This window comes from Oncorhynchus masou, chromosome 15, assembly GCF_036934945.1.
Source record: "Oncorhynchus masou masou isolate Uvic2021 chromosome 15, UVic_Omas_1.1, whole genome shotgun sequence".
Taxonomy (NCBI): Eukaryota; Metazoa; Chordata; class Actinopteri; order Salmoniformes; family Salmonidae; genus Oncorhynchus; species Oncorhynchus masou.
Genome location: NC_088226.1, coordinates 40501612 through 40524688, shown reverse-complemented (window position 1 = coordinate 40524688; position 23077 = coordinate 40501612). Strand labels below are relative to the sequence as shown.

The following is a 23077-nucleotide window of genomic DNA, read 5'->3' as shown; positions in this document are numbered from 1 at the left end:
CTCGAGTCTTCTTGAGTATGACTCTTCAAGCTTGGCACACCTGTATTTGGGGAGTTTCTCCCATTCTTCTCTGTAGATCCTCTCAAGCTCTGTCAGATTGAATAGGGAGTGTCGCTGCACAGCTGCCATTCCAAATCATGTCCAATCAATTGAATTTATCACAGGTAGACTCCAATTAAGTTGTAGGAACATCTGAAGGATGATCCATGGAAACAGGATGCAACTGAGCCCAATTTCAAGGTAAAAAAAAAACTGTTTTCGCTTTGGGGTTATGGGGTTGTGTGTTTGGATTGATGAGGAACAAAAATGTATGTAATCAATTTTCTAATAAGAGTCTAACGTAACAAAATGTGGAAAACATCAAGGGGTCCGAATACTTTCTGAATGCACTGTTTACTACTGCATGAGGAAATGATGGCATGGTTGATGAAAAAAAAAAAAAACATAAATCGATTTTTACAACCATTGGACCACCAACTCTCGAGAGTGCCAGCCCATTGCTATGCCTTTCTCCATCTTCTGGGAAGCAATACATTGTGGAGAGAAAGGAGAGTTGTGTATTGTGTTTTTGTTCAGCTAGAACGTGGTTATTTCTCTTTAACAGAGTGACAAGACAGACACATAACAGATCTGTGACCCAGTAAAGTGAATTATTATTGAATCTAAGTCATGCCTGGCCAGATAAAATAGCAGGCTAATCACGTTCATGGGAAAACAGGGAAGTGAGCTCAGCTTTATAGTTATGGCAGGGTTGATGGCAGGATAGAGGAAGGAGGAGGAGAGAGGAGGAGGAGGAGGGAGACTGGAGCAAAAGGGCACTGCAGCTTTATGTGGCTCCCTTGGCTGGTAAATATGCCTGGAAGTGTGAAATTGGATAAAAGAAACAAGCCATATAAACAGTGTGATCACTTACAGTGGGGAAGAGAGGGAGGAGGGGAGGGAGCATTAGAGAGAAAGGGTGTCAGTTTCATCTGAGGTGACTGGAGAGAACCGAATGGAAGTGATGGAGGGGTGAAAAGAGTGAGGGGTACAGAGAGAGAGATAAGTCTGATGGAGGAATGGAGAGTGGTAGAGGGAGCCTTGGGGAAATAATATACAGTACTAAGAGAAGAGGAATGCAGTAAAGGTTTTATGGATGAGATTTTCTTTTTTTTATGGGGAGATTTTATGGATGAAAAAGAGAGTTGTTTAAATGACACAGAGGGAGGCAGAGAGACAGAGACGCCGTGAAAATAGGGAGATGGACAGAGGCAACTAGAGGAAGAGACAGATTGAAAGAATGAGAGAGAGAGAGAGAGAGGCAGGACGAAAGAGAGAGACCGAGACACAGACAGAGAGAGGTCGTAGCCTGAGGATTAAGGGAGGGAGGAGTGAGGGTCCTGGTGCACTGCCCTCACCTCAGACACACCTAGAGGGGATCGTTGTCAATATGTTCAATAATCATCTTAGCGTTTAATGTTACACTGATCTCCTCTCATTGACAATGACTTTTTAGGACCTATCTGCAAAATTATGATTCTGAGATAAATGGCTTCAAAGTTCCAAACCCTCAATTATTGAATTTAAGGATTTATCAACATGAACTGGGGTATTTAGAGTACTTCATACCGCAGAGCTGGTGAATACTCGTTTCCGATTGGCCAGAAGGGCATTCTAAAATAGCGATCATGACGCAATAAGCGCCTACACACACAGACCCTACTTGCTACAAAGTAACATCAAGCTCAACCAGCAACCACACAAACCGAAATTGGATACATCCAAAACACAGATCCAAAGAGGAAAAACTTAGCTAGCTAGCGTTTATTTATTTTTTGCAGAGACATGTTTTATTGGAGCATCTGATGACCTGACGTGGTGAGTGATGACCATGAGTTTCTTTGGTCCTTGCCGATGCAGTCATGACGTTAGTGGCGCTCTGTCAATTACAAGGCTGTGTCAACAACTACATATTGATACGAATGCAGATAGAAACGTATGGTCCCAAGCTCTTGAAAATGTGTCACGTGTTACTTCCAATGTGCTATCGTGAGAATGATTATTGAGAGAGACCTCTTAACCTTTTACTGCAGTGGGCTGAATCAGGGTCACACAGAGTGTTTCTTGGTCGTCTTAAACAAATCTACTTTGAAACAAAAGCATACGCCTCACACACATTTAGGTGACGACTAAACCGAAAAGCAGACGTGGTTCTTCCATTGGAACTTGGTGGTGTTTTTAGATGGATGAAAGCACAGTGATTGCACGTTGGGAATTCAACCAACCTCTGGCTGTCTTTTTGAGTGGGTGAATATACGTAATTGTAGGTTGAAATGTCATTGATCCACATCTCAACCAAATATTACCCAAATGTTCATGTTTCAATGATGTGTTGTGCCCAGTAGGAAGCCTTATTGTGGGAGAAACAACGTAGAAGAAATAAGACTATTCACCCTATGCACTCCTCAGTCTTCTCTCCTTCCCTTTCTTTCCCCGCATCAGCTCTGCTTTTCACTCACTTTATTATCTCTCCAATACACAGCATTCCCATGCTGCGTTTGTAAATGTAGAGGCGCTGGCAGTACATTATTCACTCACTCTATGGGCTGTGTTTCTATCAGATAGTGCTTCTCAAATTGATCACTCCCAAAGTTTCCCCCCTCTCTGAGAATATCTAAATGTCCTCTTTTGTTTGGGCTTCCATCCACTGTGTCTAAGAGGCCTGACTGCTGCCATTTTTCAAATTAAGTTTTGTGCTGCCCTGCCTGCTGCACATTGCCAAAAGTATAAGAATGAGCTGCGGAGAAGAGAGAGAGAAGAGGAGCATGGGAGAGAGAGAATAGAGAGACCCGAGACAGAAGAGGGAGGGACGAGCCTGGAAGCGATGGAGAGAGAAAGAGGAAGCCGAGAAATGAGCTCAACATGAACAGTTCTCAGAGATGTTAGGCTATTCATAGCTGTTTCTGTCATTGAGTCGATCAAGACCCCAGGTCTTTCTCAGCAGGTATCAGAATATGGGATGCACCATGACCTTTTGACCTTGAACCTTTGTGCAAAGGCTTTTGGCTCATATGAGCCCTTCTTTTATGCAGGATATGACTGCAACCACCTTCATCAATATCAGATGCATATTTTCAATATTTCCTTTGAAGACGTCAATTTATCCTGTGTGGAAACATTCATAAGACTCGACAGTAACCCTTGTTTTGACTACTCCTCAACTGGGCCTGACAAGTGCTAGCCACATGTAAACCTGGTGGCATGGCCTCAGTGAAAGTTGTTGGGATTTCCTCTGCCAGTTATTAAAGAATCATTTTAGCAACACGTCTTAGACAGCGAAGTGGTTGCAAATGGGACAGAGAGAGAGGTAGAGTGAGGGGTAGAGAGATGAGAAGAGATCTTGATGGAGGATTAGACTCGGTCATTGTGTATATTCCCTGCTGTGTCCGGGGAGGGTGACTAGTGCAGGGGAGGATGCGCATCAGCGGCCTCTGAGGACAAATCCGATAAAGGTGACAACTTTTATCACGCCCTCTGGAAGCCAGCAGAGAACCCGGGGCCAACTCTGTCTCACTGGCGTCAGTACAGTATATCACAGTCTCACTAATTGACATGGCAGGGTTAGAGGAGGGGAAGAGCAGGAGAAGAGAGCAACAGAGGCTGAAAATAACTCAGGGTCAGGGGCAGAGAGGAGCGAGGGGAAGGGGACAGACTTAACTACCAAGGAGCAGTTGTGAGTGGGCGATTGCTGATACAGGGGCAGGATCTGGAGTTTGTTTATCTGCTTGCAGCATATGTGTACTACTCTCTGAGTGTATTTAGTAGTAGCTTCATCTGCATCAGCACTTAGGCTACAGTAAGCCTATACCTCTCTCCCGGCTTGCGTCTCTGCCACCACAGTAAGCAGGCACATGTAGGGACTGCAGTGCTCTGTGTGTTTCTACGGCAACTGGAATGAACGCCTTTGTCAGCACCAGTTAATGTTTTTATCAGTTAAAAAGGCATTAAATCCCCATTAAAAAGGGAGTTCTGTCATACATTTCCGAAGTAGGCAACAGCTACTTCTCTCTCTCTCTCTCTCTCTCTCTCTCTCTCTCTCTCTCTCTCTCTCTCTCTCTCTCTCTCTCTCTCTCTCTCTCTCTCTCTCTCTCTCTCTCTCTGTGTGTCTACCACATATCCCCTTTTCATCTCCAAGTTTTTTGCAGAGAGGCTGGGTACAATGGATATGGCTTGGCATGATGCTGGCGTCACATAACAAAGCTAAATGGATCAATTTGCAAGGCGTAAATAGCTTAAAGTAACTGCACTTGTTGTCACTTTGTGTTCTGGCTGACAGGTTGGGGCATTTTCACTCTATTAAAGAATGGAGCTAGCTACAAATACACCTCTCTCTCCTTCACCAGATGCCTGGCTGATGTTAGTCTCCACCAGACACAGCGTTAGATACGGGCTAAGGCAGAGCTGTGAAGAACTCTGTATAGGGCTACGGTAGCATCACGTCGAGTTAGCACCGTGTTTCCAGACGCCTAACTGATGTCAGCCAATGACTTTCAATCAGGCACTGGGTTGGACAAGGGATAAGACACAAGAGCAACAGAGCTCTAAAGTACTCCAACGGGCTTGAGACTACACAGGTCTCAAGGTTAATAAAGCAGTGTTCAGCATCCAACCAAATGATAAAGCCTCTCCATTCTGAACAGGGGTTGCTGTGTGGTGTCCTCCTCCTTCTTCTCTCCTGCAGCAGAAGACGTTTGCGGCCAGCCCATACTCGGACCCCATCACAGTGAAGCTCCACAGCGGTATGGCTCGCCATGCTGAGGACCCAGAGATGCTGTGGGTCATGGGCCCTGTCCTGGCCGTCGTACTCATCATCATCATCGTCATCGCTATCCTGCTCTTCAAGAGGTAAATACACCGCCGCGCCAAATATTTCATTGCTGCAATGAATGTGCGTCACGGCACTCTAGTGTTTGATGTGGATCGTTTTTTGCAAGTGCCCGCAACTGTACATGTGTGCTTGTGTTCTCAAAAAAGTGACATTACTGCTAAAGGCAGTGAGGACTCAACTGATAACTACAAACTTTGATAGTATGTGAAATTTTGAAAATCGAGTGTGCTTTAAATGCCAGGATGACGTACTCATTTTGGCACTTCATCTAGTAGAGTTCGCTACACAATTGTGAGGAGGAGAAATGTCTCTCCAGACTCACGTGTGTAGAGCAGACAGTGTCAAAAGAGGTGGTTAAATTGCATCGGCATGACAGTTGGCACAAATGCACAACATATACACTACATGACCAAAAGTATGTGGACACCTGCTTGTCGAAACATCTCATTCCAAAATCCTGGGCGTTAATATGGAGTTTGCTGCTATAAAAGCCCCCATTCTTCTGGGAAGGCTTTCCACTAGATGTTGGAACATTGCTGCTGGGACTTGCTTCCACTAGACCGTTAGTGAGGTCGGGCACTGATGTTGGGCGATTAGGCCTGGCTCACGGTCTGCATTCCAATTCATCCCAAAGGTGTTCGATGGGATTGTGGTCAGGGCTCTGAGCAGGCCAGTTAAGTTCTTCTTCCACATCGATCTTGACAAACCATTTCTGTGCATGGGGGCATTGTCATGCAGAAACAAGAAACTGTTGCCACAAAGGTGGAAGCACAGAATCGTCTAGAATGTCATTGTATGCTGTAGCGTTATGATTTCCCTTCACTGGAACAAAGGGGCCAAGGCTGAACAATGAAAAACAGCCCCAGACCATTATTCCTCCTCCCCCAAACTTGGGGTAGGTAGCAATCTCCTGGCATCCACCAAACCCAGATTTGTCTGTCAGACTGGAAGATGGTGATGCGTGCAGCGTGATTCAACACTCCATAAAACACGTTTCAACTGCTCCAGAGTCCAATGGCCGTGAGCTTTACACCACTCCGTCCGATGCTTGGCATTGCGCATGGTGATCTTAGGCTTGTGTGCGGCTGCTCGGGCATGGAAACCCGTTCCCGACTAACAGTTTATGCACCGACGTAGCTTCCACAGGCAGTTTGGAACCCGTATTGAGTGTTGCAACAGGGGACAACCAATTTGTATGTGCTACACACTTCAGCCATCGGTGGTCCCGTTCTTTGAGCTTGTGTGGCCTAACACTTCGCGGCTGAGGCATTGTTGTGCCAAGACGTTTCCACTTCACAATAACAGCACCTACAGTTGACCGGGGCAGCTCTATCAGGGCACAAATTTGGCGAACTGACTTCTTGGAACGGTTTCATCTTGTGATGGTGCCAGATTGAAAGGCTCTGCTCGATTTTATACACCTGTCAGCAACAGGTGTGGCTGAAATAGCCTAATCCACTCATTTGAAGGGGTGTCCACATACACTATACAAAAGTATTTGACCGCATCCCAAAATATGCTAATGAGCCCCACCAGTACATTGCCCCCACTTATGAATGGTGATATTCTAAATGTTGGGTAGAAACATGTCTGATTATACTTACAAGGTACCGAACTGTACCATGTGAGTTTATATGTGTACCTGTGAAGTGTACCTTTCACTTTTGTTTTACACTCCAGGGAACAACGCTGTACCCTAACCATACCCCATTTTTTGAGAGTGTGTTAATTCATGTTCCAAGGGATAACCATTAACCAGATGGCACTGCAGAAATATTGACGCACTCAACCAAGTGTGGTCACAGTACAAAATATATAAATCATCATCAATGATGATCAATAGAAGCAGGATGCGCCTGAGCTTAATTTCGAGTCTCATTGCAAAGGGTCTGAATATTTTATTTTTATTTTTTTGTGTTAAAATGTCTAAAAACGTGTTTTCGCTTTGTCATTGAAGGGTATTGTTTGTGGATTAATGAGGAAAATAGTTTATTAATCCATTTTAAAAAAGGCTGTAACTCAACAACGTGTCTGAATACTTTCCGAATGCTCTGTACATACATAAGTAAGTGGACACCCCGACAAATGAGTGGATTCGACAATTTCAGCCACACCCGTTGCTGACAGGTGTATAAAATTGAGCACACAGCCATGCAAACTCCATAGATGACCGGCAGTAGAATGGCCTTACTGAAGAGCTCAGTGACTTTCAATGTGGCACCATGATAGGATGCCACCTTTCCAACAAGTCAGTTTGTCAAATTTCTGCCCTGCTAGAGCTGCCCTGGTCAACTGTAAGTGCTGTTATTGTGAAGTGGAAATGTCTAGGAGCAACAACGTCTCAGCCGCGAAGTGGTAGACCACACAAGCCCACAGAACGGGACCGCCGAATGCTGATGCGCGAAACGCGTAAAAATCTTCTGTCCTTCTGGTTGCAACAATACTGAGTTCCAAACTGCCTGTGGAAGTAACGTCAGCACAAGTACTGTTCGTCGGGAGCTTCATGAAATGGGTTTCCGTGGCCGAGCAGCCGCACACAAGCCTAAGCTCACCATGCGCAATATCAAGCGTCGGCTGGAGTGGTATAAAGCTCGCCACCAATGGACTCTGAAGCAGTGGGAATAAGTTCGCTGCAATGTTGAATCACGCTTCAGCATCTCCCAGTCTGATGGACGAACCTGGGTTTGGCGGATTCCAGGAGAATGCTACCTGCCCGAATGCATAGTGTCACCTGTAAAGTTTGGTGGAGGAGGAATTCCGGTCTGGAGCTGTTTTTCATGGTTCGGGCTAGGCCCCTTAGTTCCAGTGAAGGGAAATCTTAATGCTATATCGTACAATTCCATTCTAGATGGTTCTGTGCTTCCAACTTTGTGGCAACAGTTTTGGGAAGACCCTTTCCTGTTTCAGCATGACAATCAATACCCCCATGCACATAGCGAGGTCCATACAGAAATGGTTTGTTGAGATTGGTGTGGAAGATCTTGACTGGCCTGCATTCGTTGGAGTTCAGTGGTTACTCCATCAAGACAGATAGACATTCATCTAGCTTCAGCCTGAAGTCCTATAGGCTCTGTGAGACTCTCTCCTTGGAGTGGGCATTGATATGGGAGGTATCTCAGTCAGGTAGCCTGTGGCCATGCTCTCCCAGAGTTGGCCCAGCCGTGTTTTCGCTGCTCTCTTTGAATGTAGCTGTCCTTAGAGTTTCTAGCTGAGCTAGCGTAAGAGAGAGAGGGAAGAACAGGGGATCCATATGCATCTTCCGCTAATAATGAAATCTCAGCTAGCTAGCACACTGCTGGGATGGGACGAGCTGGTCCTCCTTCCTCTGTCTTCTTCTTCTGTCTGTTCAACTTTCTTCTCCTCTTTTGTCACCCTTCTCTCTTACTGTTTGTTCAGTCTTTGAGTTGCTGGGCTTGTGGTAGTGTAGCTCTCCTTACTTCTCAGATGCTTCAGCTCTGCTTGAACAAAAAAGGGAATCAGGTGCTTGACTTGATCAAAATGACTTAATCATTTAAAAAAGCATTCCAACATGCTTGGCCTCACCTTAATTCTCCTCACTCTGGCGATCAGAAGGAGCCAGACCTCAACTCGCTCTTACACAACAACCCAGGAAAGTAATAAGCTGAACTCAGCTGAACTAGTAATTCAAAGTATTTCTCTGTGGAAAAGTCCAGGCAAGGCTGACTTAGATGGCAGGAGGGTGGAGGATTTCTTCACAGCAAATGAGAAGAAATCTTTTGAAGTGTCCCAATTTAACATGCCTATTTGACTGCATAGGGCTATAACTCTCTGATGTCCATGCCAGGACACATAGCAACTTTTTATGACTTGGAAGTCATTTTGCTGGAATGGATTGTATTCAAATATAAATTAATGTAAACGCTACAAAACACAGTACAAGAGGCAGATCTATAGACATTTCAACAGTTGCAAAAGTATATAAGGTGAAACAGCTTATTATATAATAACCCCATCATCATCTGTCCACACAATGTAGTAGGATAACATAGTTGATACCAGGACGTCAGTTGCAGGATGCAGCCTACTGTATTTCCACTGAGCTAGTACAATATCTACCTCAAGTAACCTGAGAGAGCAGAGTGCACCATCATCAAGCCTGTCCAACTGCAGAGAATATAATTATCTCCTGAATTCCCCACATAGCAGATATGTAGATCCTATTTTTCTTTTCTCCAGCATATGTATCTTAAGAGAATGGGTTGTAAAGAAGAAAAAAAAAAAGATATTTAAACACTTGTTGAAGATGATCACAGTGACAGGGATTGAGATCTGGGCCCCTGGAGGAAAAAAACTCATTTTCAAAATGTCAGCGTTATTATCTGAATAAAACCGCTGGGCTGAGAGAGGAGAGAGAGAGAGAGAGGGTGGGAGGGAGGTGTGAAGTAAAGAGCTTGTATTAGCCAGATGCTGTTCTCCATCCACTGCTTCTATGCTTTAACCCTGTAATTTAATCCTCCTCCCTCTCTCCCTCCCTCTCTCTGTTTTCTCCCTCGCTCACTTTCCCCCTGCTTTCTGTGAACGCAGCAAACAAGAAAGGTTAGTACTTCTCTCCTGTTTTACACCCGTACACCACTTTCCCCCCTCTCAACCCTGGCTTGGCTGTCAATCTGCAGCACACGCTTCCTCTCCCCTCCCCCTAAGGCGTCAGCATGCTAAGGCGTCAGCTGGCTGAACGAGTGTGCTTGCATAGTCCCTTAAAAGACCTTCGCTTGAAAAAACAAAACGTTTTTACATCAAATTAAGACGTTATTGCAGTATTTCTAAAGTGAAAATATGTGCATCAAACCGATTCGTCTCTCGTTGAATGACAAAAAACCCACTTAATTGAAGAACCCCTGCCATTCTCGACGAATGGGAGTAGACTTTGGCCTCAAACTTTTTGCTGTTGTGCCCAAACAACTGATAAAACCCTCGCCGAGACACAAACTAACAAAAACGTCACAAAAGGTAGTCGAATTGGGAAGGCATGTGGACAGATGCCTTTACTCCTCTATAAGATGTGCTTCTGGGTCAGGCTGCTCCACTCTGTTCTGTTCTGACTGATGCCTGATGTAGAGAGTCAGAGTGACAGACTGACATGCTCTTTGTTTCTACTACACTGTCAAGATCACACATAGCGAGGTCCAGTATGCGATCGATTCTTTTTCTACTACTCTTTTTACTGACTCGAAAGTCATGATTCGTTTTTCTGAGTGACTCGTTCATTTTAGTCGTTCTTTTGGCCTGCTAGCAGTAGGATTGATATACAGTCCTCCGACTCAACAGCTCTAGAGATGTGCTCTGACCAACAACTGTCTGTCATAATTACTCAAAGGAAAATAGATCATGCTGCAGGCAGCATAGGGGATAAAAATATATGTTAACTGACAATTCATCTCACGGTGCAAAAATGAACGCAATTCATTAATTATTGAATGTTATGATGGAATCGGCTTTGTAGAATCAAAGCATGTACAGCCTCTACTAAACAAACTTGAACTCGAGAACAAATAGATTGGGGGGGGGGGGCTGCAGTTCGCAAACCATACTGTGCTTATCACCCTCACGGCAATCGAGCGATGCACTCCTCCAACAGTCGTTCACAATCTAGATCCAGATGTGGCCACAACTAGACCTTGTTTCAAATGTATAAAGACATCATCTTATTTGTATCCCTAGCAATCAACAAATGTAGGCCTACATTGTTTAAACAACAAGTCTCAGTCACAAATGACAGCTTCAATAAGCACAGCACGGTAAACAACAGGTGAACGAGAGGCTTGTCGGATTATGACAGTTTTCAGTTCATCGTTCGCCGGTAGGGGCTCCTGCCTGCCAACTGTGATGAACGAGAGGCTTGTAGAATCAGTACTCTTTCAAGTTTTCAGTTCATCGTTCGCTGGTGTGGGGTCCTGCGTGTTCTGGCCATTACTCAAATGAACAAAATTAGTCTACAGAATCGTTCTTTTGACTGAACTTCCCATCACTATCACACATCACACCTTTCTTTGACTGTTTTTTTTTCACAAGAGACATGTCTGGCTCTTGACTGGTTGTGTGTCTATGTGTGTGCATCTGTGTGTGTGTGCATGTGTGTGTGTGTGTCCACGCATGTCGTGTTTGCGCGTGTGAGCACGCAAATATGTGCATGCGTGTGTGGGCAATGTTTACAGGCAGCTTTGAGAAATATCTTTGATCTCGTTGATCTGTCGAGTTACATCTCTCTGAGAGTTCATAGTCTGTGGTTTCTCCTTTGCCCGGTTCCCAACACCCACACACACCTGCAGCCCTGATGCCTTGCAAGCTAAATGCAAAAAGTGGAGTTACATGTCGTTTCCTAGGCAATAGTCAGAATAACAAAGCACGCTTTCCCACACTTCCTTATTTCCTGCCTCCATGCTTTATTACGATCTCCAGTACAATCCTCATCTCGCCGTCCATCTCCATGGATGTGTCCTAAATGGCATCTTATTTCCTGTATAGTGCAGCTCTATTGACCAGAGCCTTAAGGGCTTTCGTCAAAAGTAGTGCACTGCAGTTACAGTTGGAAGTTTACATACACTTAGGTTGGAGTCATTAAAACTCGTTTTTCAACCTCTCCACAAATGTCTTGTTTACAAACTATAGTTTTAGCAAGTCAGTTAGGACATCTACTTTGTGCATTTTTCCAACAATTGTTTACAGACAGATTATTTCACTTATGATTCACTTTATCACAATTCTAGTGGGTCAGAAGTTTACATACACTAAGTTGACTGTGCCTTTAAACAGCTTGGAAAATTCCAGAAAATGATGGCTTTAGATGCTTCTGATAGGCTGATTAATATTATTTGAGTCCATTTGAGGTGTACCTGTGGATGTAATTCAAGGGCTACCTTCAAACTCAGTGCCTCTTTGTTGGCATCAAGGGACAATCAAAAGAAATCATCCAAGACCTCAGAAAAAATTGTAGACCTACAAGTCTGGTTCATCCTTAGGAGCAATTTCCAAATGGCTGAAGGTACCACGTTCATCTGTTCAAACAATAGTACGCAAGTATAAACCCCATGGGACCACGCAGCCATCATACCGCTCAGGAAGGAGACGCGTTCTGTCTCCTAGAGATGAATGTACTTTGGTGCAAAAAGTATAAATCAATTGCCGAACAGCAAAGGACCTTGTAAAGATGCTGGAGGAAACAGGTACAAAAGTATCTATATCCACAGTAAAATGAGTCCTATATCAACATAACCTGAATGGCCGCTCAGCAAGGAAGAAGCCACTGCTCCAGACCCGCCATAAAATAAGCCTGACTACGGTTTGCAACTGCACATGGGGACAAAGATCATACTTTTTGGAGTTATGTCCTCTGGTCTGATGAAACAAAAAGAGAACTGTTTGGCCATAATTACCATCGTTATGTTTGGAGGAAAAAGGGGGAGGCTTGCAAGCCGAACAACACCATCCCAACCTTGAAACACGGGGGTGGCAGCATGATGTTGTGGGGGTGCTTTCCTTAAGGAGGGACTGGTGCACTTCACAAAATAGATGGCATCATGAGGGAGGAAAATTATGTGGATATATTGAAGCAAATGGGTATTGAAGCAAATGGGTATTGAAGCAAATGGGTCTTCCAATTGGACAATGACCCCAAGCATACTTCCAAAGGTGTGGCAAATGGCTTAAGGAGAACAAAGTCAAGGTATTGGAGTGGCCATCACAAAGCCCTGACCTCAATCCTATAGAAAATGTGTGGACAGAACTGAAAAAGTGTGTGCGAGCAAGGAGGCCTACAAACCTGACTCAGTTATACCAGCTCTGTCAGGAGGAATGGGCCAAAATTCACCCAACTTATTGTGGGAAGCTTGTGGAAGGCTACCCAAAACGTTTGACCCAAGTTAAACAATTGAAAGGCAATGCTACCAAATACTAATTGAGTGTATGTAAACTTCTGACCCACTGAGAATGTGATGAAAGAAATAATAGCTGAAATCATTCCCTCTACTATTATTCTGACATTTCACATTCTTAAAATGAAGTGATGATACTAAGATGATACTAAATGACCTAAGACAGGCAATTTTTTTATAGGATTACATGTCATTAATTGTCAAAAAATGAGTATGAATGTATTTGGCTAAGGTGTATATAAACTGTAAGTTTAGGGCTAGTAACATGACTGACACCTCTCATAGACAGCTGTGATAGCATGGCATCACTAATAGCTGCCCCTGAGACAGAGTTAGGTGAGCACATCAGCAGCAGCACTCAGCGATGGAGGCTGCTGCACATGACATGTTAGCGCAATGTTAGCGCTACCCAGAGAAACGAACGCATGCTTTAATGCATTTGCTTGGCAGCAGCTGTAACATGTCAACACTTAAGACCTCAGTTATCATGCTCGCGCTAGGAGACGTGTGTTGTGCATTGGGAATGGAGGAGATGTGCTCTCTCTCTGTTTCTCTCTCTCCCCTCTTCCTACTTTCCTTCCTCCTCTCCCTCTCTTTCTTTCTCTCCTCTCGCTACTCCATCCCCCTTTCCTCTTCCCCAAGTCCCCCCTCTCCCACTCCCCTCTCTCCTTCCTTCCCTCCCTCCTTCTCTCTTTCTCTCCACCTCTGTAATTAGCCAGCCTTGCTAGTCTGTCACTGCAACTGATCCGTTAATTGCTCAGCCTGTTTGTTTTCACACATTCATATGGGGGAAATTAGAGGTTTTAATGAGCGTAAACCTAAAACTGTGTCACCACTTCCCCCCCAGCTGTGTAGACAGTAAATTGGGCCCTCCACACATAAACGGCCTCATCTGGGGAACCAACGAACACAGCCCGGCAGACAGTGTTATTTAACAGCAGCATACTCAAATTGCACCCTATTCCCTATATAACGCATTACTTTTGACCAGATCTGAGGGCTGTGGCTATGGTCAAAAGTAGGGCATTATATAGCAGGGATGGTGCAGTTTTGGACATAAAACAAATGTACTTATGTATGTGTGCTGTATTTATATTATGCATTCTGTATGTTGACTTTGTGTCTTGTCTGTCTTGGACATGGTCTATTACTGGAAGCACCTATTCATTAAGTCAATTTCCGGGTATGTGTACATGCGATTCTGGGATTCTGATCTGACTCTGAAGAGTAGATGTGTGCCTCTGCTTCAGGAAGTTACAAATCTCAACATGTCTTTTAACTACCTGCAAATTGAGCATCGTCTCTGTATCTGGTATCTTCCACATCACTGCAGAAATAAACAGATCTGTGTAAGGGGTTGACCATCCCAAGCCAGCAGGCCCCTGCTGTATGGTTACATTCCAATGTCTAAAGGCCTTTTAGCATGCCACTTAGAATACATGCCAAATACATTACATTCTAAATAGTAGTGTGAATTTTGGAACAGAGAATATACTGTGTTTACATCTCCTCTTATGGCCTATCCTCCCTGCCTCTCTCCGCAGGAAACGAGCATCTCCCTCTGCCAAGGATGAGCACTCTGTTGGGGTGAAGGACTCTCTGCTGGCCCACTCCTCTGACCCTGTGGAGATGAGACGACTTAACTACCAGACACAAGGTATAGACGCACACAAACACAAACTCACCCACCCAAACACACTTGCAGACCAGACTGATCACTAGACACACGCTGCAAATTCGGACGTTTGAAAAGGTCCTAAGAACGTCGATAGGCCTTTCTCTGCACTCACCCCCAAAAAACACTGGGAACAAACTCATGATTCTCGGAGTCGGAGCACGCTGCTCAGACCACTGTGCTATCGCAGTTCACAATGTTCTAGCAAGCTGCCAGAACACTGTAAATACTGATGATACCTGATGGTAATAGTGCGTTGTTTTTCATTATTTTTGTTTTGAGCCTCCCGTAAACCATAGTCCTAACCTTAACCACTCGGGAATGAACACATACAGTTAACCCTTTGAGTTGTTTCCGTTTCACCCCTGTAACCACATGGGATTAACCCTGTGACCATGCAGAATGAACGGGTCAAAAATAGACCTTCATCCATAATACGTTGAATTTCGAAGTGAAACTTTGAGATCTTGTTGAGCAGACAAAACAACCCACACAGACGCACTTAAGTTTAGCAACCATGGCCAAACTTTCCACTTTGCCTACAGTCAAATTTCTAACAAGGTTGCTTATAAAACCTGGCCTCGAGCCACCTCCACTGGTCACACTCTTATGCTTTGATAAATTCTGGTAAATGTGTAGATTTTTGTAACCACTTTGATAGGAGAAGCAATGTAATGCAGCTCACAGGACAGCTTTGGAAGATGTAATAGGAAAACCATCTGAGTTCTCAGTGTATATGCAGCTAAATTAGATTCAGCTAAATTAGAATAATATCAGATGCTGGTTATCTCAAATTAAAGTTTGTCGACATTCAATTATGCCGACTATCATCGGTGGAATGTACCTGCTTTACTGCAAACCACATTCTCCAGTGTAAAAATAAAATAAACACAGTTTGTTTAAATCAACACTGAAAGTATTGAATTTGTGGACCCATATAGACATCGGGAACCGTGTTAAATTAACACTGCTTAGTTTAAACCCTTATTCAAATATTTCCCAGAGTGCCTGATCTTTCAAATAAAAAAAACACCCATGACTGTATTTGTTAGTGACTGAGATATATGCTTGTTGCATTCATCCATTTTCAGCCCTTCTGACTTCACCAAGTGAGAAACAAAATGTGTTTTTGTAGCACAATACCTTACACATTTCATACAGCCTTATTTTAAGGGTCTTGTATTACCCTAATAGAGTGACCTGAAACTCATATACATCTCTTTGAACCAAAACCACACCCATCATTATTATATTTCCCAGCATGCTCTATTGCAGGTTGGGTTTTGGAATTGTTTGTTTCAGTATCTATGTTTGTGCACATGCATTGATGCATTGGAGGGTCCCGAGTGGCGCAGCGGTCTAAGACACTGCATCTCAGTGCTAGAGGCGTCACTACAGAGCCTGGTTCAATACAAGGCTGTATCACAACCAGTCGTGACTGGAGCCCATAGGGCGGTGCACAATTGTTCCAGCATTGTCCGGGTTAGGATTTGGCCGGGGTAGGCCATCATTGTAAATAAGATTTTGTTCTTTACTGATTTTCCTAGAAAAATAAAGGTTACATTTTTTGGGGGGCGTTAGTTACATTTCTTGGGGGGCATTAGTTACATTTTTTGCACCCGTTACTGAAAAGTTTGGTCCAGTGTAAATGTCTTAGGTAGTCTCCGCACAATGTTCCTAATCCTGGAAGTCATTCCGAATGCAGATGAATACAACTGTCAACTGTTGGATATCCTAACTCTGGCTGGATTCAATAGGAATTACACATCACTTTGCAAACTGGCATAAAGTGACTTGCAGGTAGAATTGGAAAATGATGATACATTTCCCAGGCTTTCCAGAAATCCTGGTTGCAAGTTTCCTGGAAATGTAAGAGGGAAATCTGAAATATTTCGGTCAATTTTGATAACCCTAATTCCTTCCTGGCCTGAGGTATGAACTGGGGTACAATTAATGCACTTAAAAAGGTACAAAGGATGATCTTACAGAGTACCACTACAGTTACAAGTGTTTGTACCCCTTTAGGCACAAATCTAAACCTTTTATTGTGTGTAATACAATGGCCTGAAAGTTGTGGTTTACAGGCCACATAGGGCCTGCAAGTCACATTATGGTGGCTTACACATCACCTTTGTATGTTCTATTGGAATCCAGTCAGTGTAATAATATATAACCTTTGGAACCTGTTTTCAGAATGGGTTGGGAAGACTACACTATGAGACTACCTAAAGCAGGACTTTCCAACCCAGTTCCTGGAAAGCTACCATCCTATAGGTTTTCACACCAACACTAATCTTGCATACCTGACTCTAATAACTAGCTGGTTGATAAACTAAACCAGGTTAGTTACAACTGGGGTTGGTGCGAAAACATACAGGAGGGTAGCTCTCCAGGAATGAAGTGGGCGAGACTGGAGCTAAAGCATCTAAACTAGAACAGCCATTTCAGAAACAGGTGCAATAATTCTAAGTAACATATTGGATCAGTTTAGAAAATATTTGTAATTTTTATTTGAGTGGCATACTACTAATTAATTAATCCATGTACATGCACAAACAGATAATGAAACAAACCATTTTTTAAAATCAAACTGCAATAGAGCATACTGGGAAACATGTTAATGATTGTCATGGTTTTGGTTCATAGTGATGTGTATGAGTTCCAGGCTCCTGTATTTGGGTAAAACTCGGCACTCAAAGTAAAGCCTTATAAAATGTGTATGGCGTTGTGCTAAAGTGGCACTCCAGTCTCCTTTTCACATGATTTAACATCTGATTTACTTAACAAAAGGCACATCTCAATAGGTGGTACAGTTAAGTCATGACATAGCACAGCACCACTATTTTGCTTAAAACATAATTTGTGTACCCTTTAGTGTGTGGACATGACTGTATTTTATACTTGGGATATTTCTTTTCAACAGGAGAAGTTCAAAAATCACTTTGGTGATGTCTTTAAAAAAAAATGTATAATAACATATTCAATTAGGATCTCACTTGGTGAAGTCCATGGAACCAAAAATGGATAAATGCAGCAATGATGTCTCTGTCACAAACAAATACAGTCATGGGTGGTAACTACAATTTACTCAAAAGCTAAGGTATTCTCGGAACTACATTAAGCAGTGTGTTAATTTCACACTTTCTCAGTGTTATTTGTTTTTGTTTTTAAAACTGGAGAATTTTCTGTGTGGATGTCATCATCTTGTCTTTGTTTGTATTGGGAGGGTTGAGGATGAGAAGGATTGTAAGTTAACAAGGCCTAATGTATAGGATCATATCAATCTTGTAGTATTTGTAGTACTTGGGTTGAGGTGAAGTTGGTATACTCTATGCAAAGAGATACTGTAGTTGAGGATTGAAGGTACCATCTGTCGATCGACAACTCAAAGCGCTGGTTTTAGTCTGAAAGTTGAGATGTCCTCTCCCTCTAAACTTCCATTTATGACCTTAAGAAGCCTAAATGGTCTCTTATCATACCGTTAAACTTAAATTAAAAGCTGTCTCAAATAGCCTCCTGTCCTTTTTAATAGCCGGGCGAGCAAATAAACGTATGTTTTAAATAAATAACGGGCAAGCAGGGTTCTGGTCAAATGTCGTGCACTATATAGGGAATTGGGTGCCATTTGGGACATAGCCTCTGTGCCTCTTCTAATGGGCTGCAATGACCCAGCTTGCTAATTAACTACCGTTGGAAGCAGCGTTGAACTCGAATATAAGCCCACAGAATCACTCGCCCTTTCTTTCTGTGCTTCCTCCTCTCCTCTCTCTCAAGCACTTTCTTCCTGTGCTTCCTCCTCTCCTCTCTCTCTCTCTAGCACTTTCTTCCTGTGCTTCCTCCTCTCCTCTCTCTCTAGCACTTTCTTCCTGTGCGCTCTCTCACCCTTTTCTCGCTTTCTCACTCTGTCTCCTGCTGTCACTCTTTCTTACTCTATGCAGTCTCTCTCTCTCTCTATTTCTCTCTCTCTCTCTAACCTTTCATCTCATCTCTCTCCCCTCCATCCCTCCACGCTGGGGTGTTTTGAAGCTAGATCCTTCACAGGGATCCTCTTTAGTATTTGTTCTAGTAATGTGCTATTAGATGGGCAGCTTGTGGGTCTCTAGCAGTGGGGGACCTGTCTGATGTTGTTTACACAAATAGAGGCAGGTATGTTGTTGACTAGGTTGCCTCTTACCTTGTGTGTCCTTCATGAGCAACAATGAAGAACAGCGCTAGACATCAGGCGTGTCCTCAGTTCTTCACTATCGATGCCTCTGTTTCATACTAAAGCACTCTATGATACTTTAATATAGGGTAGTAGTACATACAGTATAGTCTGTCTTATGTCTAAGACAGTTATGTGTCAGGGTACGTTTGGACTGTCATGGTAGCCCGGACCCAATACCATGAGGTTAAATCGAACAGTTCAATTTGGATCCAGGCTATTGTCATGGATGGAGACCTCCTGGAATTGCATCATTCCTCTCAGTTTCAGCCTAACAAACTGACTCTCTTCAGTTTTGAAAACCTTGGTGCTCTTTCTCTATCCCCCTTTATCTCTCTCCTAATCCTTCTTTACCCTCTTCTCCCCTCCTTTTCCTCTCTTCCTCCTTTAACATGAATGATCCCTCTGGTATTGGCTGTTGAGTATGACACACCGACCTCCCCCATCTTCTCCCCACAGGTTCCAGTGCCCTCAGTTGTCCGAACACTCCAAGTTAGTTTTCATTCCTCCTGTGTTTTCTACCTATTTAAGCATATCCTCTTTCCTTCTCTTTCTCTCTCTCTCTCTCTCTTTGATCTCTCTGTGATCTCTCTCTCTCTCTGATCTCTCTCTCTCTCTCTCTGATCTCTCTCTCTCTCTCTGATCTCTCTCTCTCTCTCTCTCTCTCTGATCTCTGAGTCACTCTGCATCAGTTCTCTCAGTAGCACAATCACAGCTCAGACTGTGCTTCAGGGGGAGTTGGAATATGCAAAAAAAACACATTTCCAATTCACACATGTACAAGTGTGGATTATATGTATGTGTAAATTGGAAATGTGATTTTTTTTCTTGCATATCTCAACTCCCCCTGAGGCACAGTCTGAGCTGTAATGGGACAAATATAACTACCCATCAATTACTTATTAGTGTTAGAACTGATCCTGATCTGTACATACAGTAGTTAGTTTATGTAGTCAGTGACTGTTGCACCAAAACCGACAGCAAGTGTTGTGATGGTGCTACTTTGGGAGCTGAGTTGGAACACCCCCCCCCCCACACACCCACCCCCTCTTCCTCCAAGAACACCCACCTCCACCCTCTCTATTCATCCTCCACTGCTGATTTCTGTATGTCACCCACTAAGGCCACCTCATCTCGGCTCCATGCTAGCTGCACCTCCTCTGTGAGCATCTGAATGGTAGCTCAGTCTGCTGGATCCTCCCACCCCCTTCCACTCCACCCCCCCCCCCCCCCCCCATCCCCACGAGCTGTGTCACTTCCTTTCAACAGGCTGGCCTCAGAACTGCTACCTGTCACCGCTGGCTGAGAACTATCCACAGTGTTTGATTGGATGGCTGTTTGTGGGAGGTCAGGGGTTATAGAAGAGAGTCAGGGTTTAGAGGTCAGAGCTTAGGGTCTTTAATAATAAGCCAATAAGATAAGAACGCAGTAATATGCATAGAGCCTCTATTGACAATGATTGAATTAATTTATTATTTGAATCAATATTATATGTTTGATACATTTGTGTCTGTGTTTGTTGTTTAGTGGTGTCTGTGTCTCGGTCTGTCCTGTCATTTTGGAGGATAATCCATTTGCTATTGCTTTGAGGACAAGCAGAGATGAAAGATTGTTCCTGCATCAAGTCCTGAGCTCTTTTACCGCTGAAAAAGATGATATACTGTACCTGTATGTGTTCTGTTTATAAGTCCCGCGCTTTGAGGTTACAATTTCAGCATCATTCGTTTCAGGATCAATAGCTATATATCACCTGGTAGCAAATGTATATGGTATATCTTCTAAAGTATTGTTTTGCTTTGTGACAATATCATTACTAATGTATTAAGATGTTGGTCTTATGTAGCTATAGCAAGGGATAGTTTGCACCTACCATTTCATGGAAAATTGGAAAGTGACCTGTTGTTAAAGCATGATGCTCTGAACATCCTCTCTCTCTCTCTCTCTCTCTCCACACACTTCTTTCCATATCACCACTCTCACTGAGCTCTGCTCTTTATTATCACACTTGCATCAGTTCACTGGTTGCATATCTCACATTCAGTGTGTGTATGTCTGTTGTGTGCATGCATGTTTGCAGGTTAGCTTTTTCGTCATGAATACTGTTCTGGAGGCAGCTCTGCAGAATGGTCACTAGCTTGCACAGCCACAAAGTCACAACATCTGATTTTAAACGTAACATTAACCTTAACCACACTGCTAACCCTAATGCCTAACCTTAACCTTAAATTAGGATCAAAAAGCACATTTTGTTTTCATAAATGTTTACAATATAGCCAATTTTGACTTTGCAGCTGGCACATCTAGCAGAAATCGCTCAGTTCTGCCTCCAGGACCACTCTCATCCCAATAAACGTCAACCTGCTGCAAATGTGTGTGCGTCCATATATCACACTGTGTTGTACTTTTCATCCATAGCTTAAGGAAAGTTTTATGTACCACTGTAAATAGGTAACATTCTTCCTCTCTCCTTCAGGGATGATGGAGCACCCTTTCATCTCCACCACTGATCTGGCTAACCACATCGAGCGACTTAAGGCCAACGACGGACTCCGCTTCTCACAGGAGTATGAGGTAACTACCCCTGCTCTGCTCTGCCATGCTGATCACCACTGGCTGTCTACAACTCAGTTCGCTCATATACTGTAGTCTCTGTAGTCTCTAGATCTATAATCTCTCTCAACAGATTAGCTTGACACTTTGATTATGGCTCACACACTGCTCTGCAACGACTGGCTGTCTTTATCACTACACTCTTAGAAAAAAATGTGCTATTTAGGAACTAAAAGGGTTCTTCGGCTGTCCCCATAACCCTTTGAAGAACATTTTTTGGTTCCAGGTAGAACCCTTTCGTGGTCAATGACACAGTCGATGACGTGGCATGCAACCATTGGTTGATGCATAGAACGTCTCGGCAGGGGAACGCAACGCAACCATTGGGCGGATTCTATTATGCTGAGCCAGTGAGATGCCAATGAGATGTTTTGCTCAATAAGCAGACCAGAGTGAGCCTTCCCCAATCAGAACATTTTTGGGGGTGTCTCTAGGGTGTCTTTATTTCTCTGCCTTGAATTTCTTCACTCTTGTTGGCTCGTGATAGCTAAGAGTATCTATTATATTGACAAGATCTTCAAGTAACCGCTCTAACAATGAAAATACATGTCCTAAAATATGGAAGGCAGGCAGCAGGAGACGAGATCAGGTGGGACCATTCTAGCCAGTGAGAGAGCAGATACGTGTGTGAACAACAAGCACTACTAAGTTGCAGAATGGCACGTGTGTCCACTTATAAGAGTGCATTTGTAACAACCTAGACATTATGCTATTTGATCACATAAGCGTCATGTAAATTGACACTCTCTCATAGACTTCCATGCAAAAATATCTGCTTATCTGGCAGGGGCAGATTTTGGACAGAGGATATCCTCTCGCTTCACCTCTTCCGAACTGGTGATAGTTAGTGATAGTGATGCACAAGCTAGGCCTATTTGGAACATTGCTCATCTACACACACACTTTGTTCTGCCGTTTGGAATAGAGCGGGAGTCTGTGATTGGCCTCCAACACACACATTTGTATAAGTATAATTCTAATACGGTCATGACCACTCAAAGTGTAGTAGTCGTCAGAGTACCGTGAGTGTCTTTAATAGGTTATGCATACAGTTTAAATGATGTTTTAGTGGTGAGGGTTGGGAAAGAAGCCCAGACTTTGTCAACTGTTGTCATTTTAAAGGGTGAACTTAGCAATTAGGTAGAATTATGCAAATAGCTAGTAAAAAGTCTGAGCTAAAATTCTCACTCTGGTTTGTATGGGCAACACATACACCCTTCTTCTTAATTGCCTACGATTAGTGATTCATGATCACTGCCAGCTACTGAGTAGTGAGTGCTGCCCTGCACCAGTCTCTCCCTGCCTGCGCTGTATTCAGACAGGTGAAAACAATGTCAGTTGTTAGTTGATTGTGCCTTACTCTGTTTGGCATGTGCTGTCCAACTCAAACGTTTCCTCAGTAGTGGGGACTGATGTCTTTTGCTGACACAGAGGAAGGAAGCAACACCATATGTTCAGGGAGCGTCGAGTCACGCAGAGATGACACATTTAGGATTGGGACTTTGCAAACAGTTTATGAGAGGGCTTGGCTGTGTAATGTACGCTGGGGAGTGACGACAGGTATTAATCAGGCTGTTCACCAGACACAATCACCTACTAATGTGCCTCGCTAGATTAGGATATCATCGGGAAAAAGAATGGGAGACGCTTTTTGAATACCACTGCGTCGCTGCTGCATCGTTCAGCTATAGCAAATGATAGGTCTGTTTAACATGTCTTGTGCGTTCGATTCACTGCATTGCCTGTGTGGCTCTTTTTCCCTCGGTGGATCTGTAGACAGGTTCCATAAACAACAACGACAAGCGCACACAACCATGCGTACACACACACAC

At 43.6% G+C, this 23077-nt stretch overlaps 1 protein-coding gene across 1 annotated transcript in view; it reads left to right on the top strand.

Annotated features, from left to right (window-relative positions):
- The window catches only part of LOC135556249 (receptor-type tyrosine-protein phosphatase F-like), a 426619-nt gene that overhangs the window by 384889 nt on the left and 18653 nt on the right, over positions 1-23077 (top strand). Inside the window, exons 24-26 of the mRNA XM_064989280.1 lie at positions 4721-4884; positions 14301-14413; positions 21109-21206. Coding sequence (XP_064845352.1) covers positions 4721-4884; positions 14301-14413; positions 21109-21206 — 375 coding nt within the window. The remainder of the gene's footprint in view (positions 1-4720; positions 4885-14300; positions 14414-21108; positions 21207-23077) is intronic.